The following is a 7,876-nucleotide window of genomic DNA, read 5'->3' as shown; positions in this document are numbered from 1 at the left end:
ATATAATCCGCATATCGTCCGGTCGGTACAGTTTAACTATCCCATTGTCTGAAATGTGGATGAAATGCGACAAACAGTTAAACAATCGTCCGATCAGAAATGTAGACGCCTAGCCGGACAAAAGCGGTCATTTCGTCCGAATATCATCCGCCTTGCCGCCCGGCCGGAGATTGTGCATTGCCCGTCGTGTCTCTGGCGTTCTCGACGGTGAGTGTCAATCCGAGACGCCATGTAACATTTGCTCATATTCGTTCAAACATCTATGTTCGTCCCGAAAGCCGACATCTCTATGTTCTGTGTCCACGTAGAAAAGGACAGCAAGGAGTCAATCACCTCCGGCACGGGCGAACTCCACCTCGAAGTCCACGTCGAGCGTATGGAACGCGAGCACGACGCCGAGTGCGTCACCGGCTGGCCGTGCGCTGTGTTCTGGGAAATAATCACCAAGCACGTCCACTTCAACTACGCGTACAAGAAGCAAACCGGCGGTGCCGGTCAGTACGGTCGTGTCATCGCTTTTTTGTAGGAGAGGGATGTAAGGACAGACCATGAGTCCTGCCATCACGCAGGATTACATCCCCGCTGTTGAGGCTGTATGCCGCTTTATCTCGACGGCTGCTCTCGTGAGCTGACTTTTGTCTTATGGTTTCTACAAGGCGCTCACAGAGGGCACCATCTCCCCATCTGCGGCATGCCCTTCGTGCTCAACGATGGCCAGACGCACTCGGTTAACTCGCTTTCCGGATCGCGGCGATCGGTGCGATCCGCAAGAACCACACGACGACGAAGCCGCTCATCCTCAAGCTGACCATGACCGTCAACGTCGCGCCCGCCAGGTTCTAGAGCGTGATCGCAAACTCGGAGACCGAGGCGAGGAGTTCACCGCCGTCTCTGAGATCCCGCTCAACGACATGTTCGGATGCCCGAGCACCCTCCACGGCGTCACCTCGGGCAAGGGCGATCTCAGCATGGAGTACAAGGACCACCGTTGCTGCCACACTGGCAGACGAAGAAGTTGGTCGGGCGGAAAAAATAGTGGTGTCCCTTCGTTTGGCTCGGTATCTTTATTTGTGGACGCGCTCACCTCCAACACCAACGCCCGTACTTTCACCTCTCCAGACAGCTGTCACCACCTCGCTCTCCAAGCCCATTCCGAAAATCTACCTATGAGCTCTCTTCACTGACCAATAGATGTTGTCGAAAACCTCATTGACGCCCTCGCCGGGAACAGTGATCGATGAGGACATGAATTCAACGGCAATGCAAGCACTGCAAAGTCGGAATGACGACAGCACCCTCCGACCGAGATCCCTGGATAGCCGATCTCGTGGTGGTGTGCGTGGGACGGCGGAGTCGTGGCGGGCTTGGTCGACTGACGCGCTCGATGGGAACCCAAACACCGACTGGATGCTTCGGATACGCAAAACTACCGCCGGTTCCCTCTCTTGGCCCCGCCGCTCCTGGATTCGGGCACCCACACCGCGTGCTCTGTGGCAGCGGCGAGAGGCCTGGACCCGCGATGCGTATCGTTCGTCGGTGCTTTGTCTCTCCTCGAGGTCTTCGGAGCGCTGACCCCTTCCTCCCCGATAGCGACTCTGTCGCCCTCTGCGCCGTCACTCAGTTCGGGGCATCCGGCGATGCCCGCGCTCAAAGGTCCAGCATAATTATATTAGCTTCCAACACTAGTTCGCAACGATGATTGATCATGGATCATTATCACGCTCTATCAAGTACAGGCCTTGTCGGAGTGGGGTGACCCATGATTATCTTCACAGTTGTTCATAAAATAGAGTATTCTAATCGCATCGTGAACGGATAATACAGTGTTTGGTAATGGATGATGATGAACAATTATGAAAGGACTTCATTCGATTGTAGTACCCAACACGCAGGATGATAACCAACAATTATAACTGATTAGTGTGGCTACACTCCGACCTGCTTATGATTACTTCGTCCCCTTCGTAGCGGCCGCGGAAGCAGATGCGCGCGTCACTCTGGCGCAATATTCGTGAGCGCAAATGACGCGAGAATGTACCATCACACATACCTCTTGTTCAACGTGACCTCGGGGTGCCCATTCGCCGTCTTCAATAGCCGCGTAGAGCTTCGCTTAGCTGCAGATGCGGGTCGCTCCTCTGCGTCGGTGGCGTGTTTGCGTTTGCGGGGCCTAGGTGCTTGGCGAGCGTCGGAAGAAGGCAGTAAAGGCACTGGAGTTGCAGAGGTGTTGCCGTCAGACGGACCGGGAAGGACAGGCTCAGTACCAGTCACGTTCGTGGGGGCGGCGGTGTGTGGTTCGTGCTCGGCGGGCGTGACGGACGCTGAATACGCGTCATCCGGTGGCGTGATGGGGAGAACAGTCGAAGCTTGGTCAATCGGAGGCGAAGTTGCCTGGGCTGCCGGCGGGACGGGCGTGGGCGAAGTGGCGAGCGCCGGTGAACCCGACTCTGATCCAAGAGCACCGATGTGGCTGTTCAAGGTGATCTCGACCGTGGCGCCAGTAGAAGGAGACATTGCAAGGCTGTCCGAGAGGTCCGTGAAGGTGGTCGACGCTTCACGGACGGAGGCTACAGGTGAGGCGTCTTGAAGCAAGCTCATGGGAGCATTCGTAGAAGCAAGCATACTAGATGCGGAAGCGGTATCTCCATCCGCGTCGGTCGACGTGGGGAGCGCGGTAGACGTAGAGGACGCCGGGTTTATGGGTGATTCAGTGGGTTGAGATGTTGGTGTAGTAGGTGACGTGGCCGGGGATTCGACGACCAGGCGAAGTGGCGAGGTTGGAATAGGAAGAGCGGAGAGCTTCGGCTCGCGATGAGTCAAGATGGCAAGAGTAGCGTCTGGGTCGTCCACCGAATCGGGTCTAGACCGGACAGGGGAAGGATCCCCACCATCGAGCGTGCTGGATGCGGAGTGCTTTGGGGACTCATGAATGTAACTACCTTCTGACGCTGCTTTGACGGTGTTAACGGTATGTATGAGGTGGGGGGAGGGAGCTGTTGAAGCGTAGGAAGGAAATGAAAGGGGTTTGGAGATCCCTGAGCATCATAGAGTTTCTTGTACAGGCGTTCTCGTTCGTCGAATGAAGAGAGCGCGGGAAGGTCTTCGATGCCCATGCCGCGCCAGTCGGACGGAATGCACACTCCGCGCGCATCTTCAGTACATCATATCGAAACTCCGTGTCCGAAGTCTCCGCTGAACGTAACGGGCGTAAGTGTGGAGTATGTGAGATGAATAACGGTGCTATACGCACACCAAAGCTGCTGCAAGAAGACTGTCAGCGCAGACAAGATCTGACCCTTGTTCCAGCCGTCGTCAAAAGGCTTGAGGCGCATCGTAAGGAACTGCGAGGGGTTCTCCGCTTCGATATCACGTAGGGATACGTTAGATAAGTAAATATTGTATGAACCAGTGCCACTCACGCAAGATCTCCTCCGCGTAATCAAGGTACAGGTCAGCGAAGGGCATCGCGGCGCCATTACGCCATAGGGTGAAGGAACTATTCTCGGCTCCCGACCCCACAGTGCCGCTGTCGCAACTATTCAGCGCTCATTATATACGGCACAAAAAACGAATGTGCTTACTCAGAAGTCTCACTTGGCCGTTCTTGTCGCGATATGCGTACATCAAGTAGAAAACCGCGTGACCAAGCCCATTGTAGTCGAAGCCTGGAAGGCTCTTCAGCGCATTAGTGACGGTGCTGCAGCCGAACGGTTGGTTCCTGGGTGACGTTAGTGGCAGTGGCGGAATAGCGAGGGTGGTTTGCATACTCGAAGCAGCTCTCCGGAGAACTCTTAGCGTTCTGAGCACTCTGAGCGACTCGCGTGTAGTACTCGCCTCTGACTGCATCAGGAAGGGCGTCGAAAAGCTCGCAGGTGGCCTTATGCAGCTGTCCAACGTTGGCGTTGTCACCAGCGTGCGTCTTGACAAGGTCTTCATGGTCCTTGCGCCATAGGTTACACGCTGCGGCGCTCCGCATCCGAAGCTTACTGAGAAGCGGGTTGGGAGGGCTGCTCTTGGACGAACCACGCCTGATGATCGCTTGGCAGGTTCTTCGGTGTGGTTATCGGGGTCGTCGTCGTCCATGTCGCCATCGTCAAGGTCGCCGTTGAGTCCATCAGAGAGCTCCAAGATACGCTCGAGTGCTTCGCGCTGTTTCTGTATGTCTTGTGCTCCGTTGGGCTTGCGGCGAGCTGCTGAAGGTTGTTGAGGCGATTGTAAACGCTCTACAAATGCTTCAGATGTAGCACCATTGCTTGAAAGGATAGGAGACATACCACTTTGAACGATTCGTACGGGATTACACCCGCGAGACTGAACTTCTCGAAAGCTTCCTTCGCAATCGTGTCGGACCTACTCTTCTTACTGAGGCCGACAACCTTGGTTTTATTCCATTCGTCGAACCGCTCGAGCATGTAATGGCGGCTGGAGCGTACGTGTCTGTCTTCCATCCAAATCGCGGGCGGCGGTTCGCATTCTGGTGTGCGCCAGAGGCGTCAGGAGCGGTGGTTTCAGAAGGCGGATCTGGAGGCATAGAGGACGAGGACGAGGTCGGTTGTATCGGGAGGGATGGCAGACATGATGAGAGCAGAGGAATCTGAAGGATGGAGCGAAGTGGGGTCAGATGTTGCAGTGAGGACAAGGAAGAGGACGTGTCTGACTGGTACGGGGATGGGCTGTGATCTGGAACTTCACCACGCCACTCAGTTGTGGTAGCTGTATTGTGTTGCTTGGACCACTGATCTCAAGCCGCCCAACAGTCAAACGGTTTGACCTGCTGTGGTCGTTCACTCACTCACCACCGTTGTGGCCACTGTTCACCACTGTGTCTTCGAGCAGTCAGAGTTGCATCTGAGATTGACTCGTGGTCTGATAACGCCATAACACGGTGGCCCACCTGGCCCGCTCGTTCATGCTCTGTCGCGGGCAGGAGCACCATCACGTCTGGGACGGGCGTGAGTGCGTACACCACGTACGGGTATAAGCCTGCCGTCTTCCGGATATTAAACACGTACATGCCGCCAAACGGAGGACAAGCGCGGCCTTGCATCGGAGCCCAGTGCGTGGATCAGGGACTAAGTACACGCCCATGTTGGTAATGACGTACTTGAAGTGCGCTGTTGGGAGCACTGCAATCAGTTGCTGTGTGCGCAAAGAGGAAGAGAGAAGGTGAAGGAACGAACCTGCACATTGGCGACCTGCGCGAGCACATGCTCAGCCGAAGTTGGCAGTGAGCAGAACGGCAATCATGGGTCAGCGCTTGCCCTTCTTCGCCGCTTCAGATTCAATGGGGAGAGACGGCACGCACCGAGGTCGTCGATGGTGAGGTTCCCATTGAGGTTTGTCACTCCATTGTGCGTCTCGATCTGGATGATGATGACAACCAGGACGCGTACACGGGGCACCCGCCCAGCGTGACGCCTGCGCGCCATGCGTGCTGCGCAAACAGGTTCCTGAACCTGCGCACGCCCTGTGGGTGGAAGAGGCTGGGGATGGTGAAGGGATTGGCCTGTGCCACGGCTGAGACCACCCCGCGGAGCCGTCCGTGGACGCGCCAGATCATCATTGACGCGCGTAGGCCGAGGGCAGCGACAAACTGAGCCGCAATAGTCTCACTCGCGCCAGGGTGGAACACGTTTATGCCGTGCTCGTAGTTGACGACGAGCCAGGCAAGGTACCCATACGGGGGCGCAGTGAGGGCGCGTGATGCGCACGGAGAGCGCACTAGGGAGCGTGAGCCACACCGAACGCAGGGACAAGAAATCGGGTGGGGGCGTACGAACTGGACGACTTCGGCCGAGTGGGAGATCGGGCGCATCATCGTGATAGCACCGTGCACGAGGACATGCACGGTAGATTTGTGGGAGCACAGAGCTGGCCCAAGTAGACGCACTAATGATCTTCATCTGCTTTCCAGATCAGCGAGCTTAGGATCATGACTGACTGGTACTGACCGGCTGTGGACATCGGGAGAGGCAGTAGACGAAGCGGCGCAGGGAGCGCCCAGTGTCCTCGGTCGCGGTGACGATGTCTGCAGGCCGCAGCACGGCCTTGGCGGAGGTGAAAATGCCAGAGGGCTTCACGGCGTAGTCTGCGAGGCCCAAGGAAGGGGTGGCGATGTGTAGGGCAAGGGTTGAACGTGGCGAGATACATATGAACATTTCGGGCGTGGAGGAGCGTGCGGCTGTGAGGGCGGATTACTCGGAGCACGGGTAAGCGCGGGTCGCACGGGCGGGCGGGCCGAGGATGCCCATGATATGCTCGGACCACTACTGCCCACACACTCACGCGCGCGACGCAGGTTGCAAAGCATTGGGATTTGGCAAGCTCTTCAAGGAGATAGTCACCGCAGTAGACGCTCCGAAGCCCTGGCTTCTGTTCACCGGTTGAACACCCGCCCACAGTATATGCAATGCGTGCCGACAGATAGTAGTAGGATAGCGCCACATCTTCACTGTTCCGAGCAAAGAAACGTCGCCAATATGGACGCGCACATCATCTTGCTCTAGCCAAAACACACGTGGTGGAAGTTTACGCAGGGCGGTAGAAAGGAGTACAAGTGCATCATTGAGTTTCGAGGTGTTTGCGCACACGGGCGGCTGCGCCATGCCGCCTACTCCGAACCTGAGTGCTGACAAGCGCGATGAAAATATAGAGAAGACATATATTTATCCGAGATTATAGACATGGATATACTTTATACATGGCGCTGCCGCTTGCGGGGTCGAACCCACGCAGCCGAAGCATTGCCATCCGAGTTAGTGATAATGATCACGTCCGGGGCAGAGGAGGGAAGGTCCGTCTCGCTATCCGACCCCGTCAAGTCGATCACGGTTGGAGATCTGCATCCACTATGGCGGTGGATGCTGGTGCTGGTCCCAGTGGGAGTAGGGGTGGTCTGTGACGTCGAGGATCCAAGCGTGCGGACCGAAGGGAATCGGGAGACAGTTGAGGCGGGCACAGCGAAGATGATGTTACCCATCTTCTGACGATCATGCGCATCTTGCAGGCGCTCTGCACATGTGGCACGAAAATGAACGAGTTTCTCGCCGAAGTAATGTCGCCGCAACTGAGACGCTGGTAGCTCCAATATTTTCGTCATGGCACATGCGATTTGTTCCGGTGTGAGCTGTAGCTCGTTACGAGCACTCAACGAACCTGGTCCAGGAAAGCAGTGATTCCCAGTGCACTGAAGATGGTCAGCTGGTTGACGCTTGACCCAGGAGAGGCTCCCACACACCTTTTCGAACACAAGTCCGACATTCTCGGGTTCTGACACTCCGCTGCTGACCTGAAGGATGTGAGGATGAGGCGGGCAGTCGGTGCATGTGAGGCGAGCCTTGGAAAGTTCTTCGTACGGCGTGATGTCGTTGAGAATGCGAGTGACGGGATTGCTGGGTTTCGGGTGGCGGGGCATGGTGGATGAACTGAAAAGAGAGTGAGCAAAGCAAAGTACATGCTAGTGTAATGAGTGGCGTGGGGGTAGAAGCGCGCGCTTGGGCCACTGACCAAGTGTGGTTGTGGTACGGCACGAACCTCGGGCTTGTCGGACAGCCTCGTTTGGTGCTTCGACTAGGAACAAGGCTGTGTAAGGCTAGACACCTTATGACGGTGCGCGAAGACGAAGAGGGAGTGCAGTGAACGAAGCGGCGAGCGCGTCGTGAGAATTCGCGAGGCGTGATCGGCGATGAGTGCATAAGGTGCGGTCGGCGATGAGCGCGTGAGGCGTGATCGGCGATGAGAATGCTGAGCGCCTGTGGTGGAGGGTGATGGCCGGCAACGCTGGGAGCGGACGAGACGTGACAAGAGAAATACAAGAACTGTGTTGATCGTTAATGAAGATCAAGCAGTATCGTAGAAATACATGTAAATGTAAGGA

The 7,876-nt window shown here is 56.3% G+C and overlaps 2 protein-coding genes across 2 annotated transcripts; one reads left to right on the top strand and one right to left on the bottom strand.

Annotated features, from left to right (window-relative positions):
* Positions 1 to 262: 262 nt before the first annotated feature.
* On the top strand, positions 263 to 1,170 carry BXZ73DRAFT_105025 (uncharacterized protein; the record flags this gene model as incomplete). Its single annotated transcript, XM_048016102.1, has 4 exons — positions 263 to 494; positions 657 to 757; positions 837 to 987; positions 1,124 to 1,170. The coding sequence occupies 4 exons, from the start codon at positions 263 to 265 to the stop codon at positions 1,168 to 1,170; spliced, it is 531 nt and encodes a 176-aa protein (XP_047874168.1).
* A 778-nt stretch (positions 1,171 to 1,948) lies between these two features.
* On the bottom strand, positions 1,949 to 6,158 carry BXZ73DRAFT_80407 (uncharacterized protein; the record flags this gene model as incomplete). The annotated part of the gene is made up of 15 exons (XM_048023271.1): positions 1,949 to 1,997; positions 2,051 to 2,993; positions 3,251 to 3,358; positions 3,420 to 3,535; positions 3,623 to 3,718; positions 3,768 to 3,940; positions 3,988 to 4,221; positions 4,275 to 4,474; positions 4,797 to 4,820; positions 5,013 to 5,126; positions 5,181 to 5,195; positions 5,306 to 5,418; positions 5,457 to 5,721; positions 5,891 to 5,903; positions 5,952 to 6,158. The coding sequence occupies 15 exons, from the start codon at positions 6,156 to 6,158 to the stop codon at positions 1,949 to 1,951; spliced, it is 2,670 nt and encodes an 889-aa protein (XP_047874167.1).
* Positions 6,159 to 7,876: the final 1,718 nt, after the last annotated feature.

The sequence above is a fragment of the Epithele typhae genome (genome assembly GCF_022376455.1).
Source record: "Epithele typhae strain CBS 203.58 chromosome Unknown BXZ73scaffold_59, whole genome shotgun sequence".
Lineage (NCBI taxonomy): Eukaryota > Fungi > Basidiomycota > Agaricomycetes > Polyporales > Epitheliaceae > Epithele > Epithele typhae.
The sequence above is the reverse complement of the archived record's forward strand: the minus strand, read 5'-3'. Positions and strand labels throughout refer to the sequence as shown.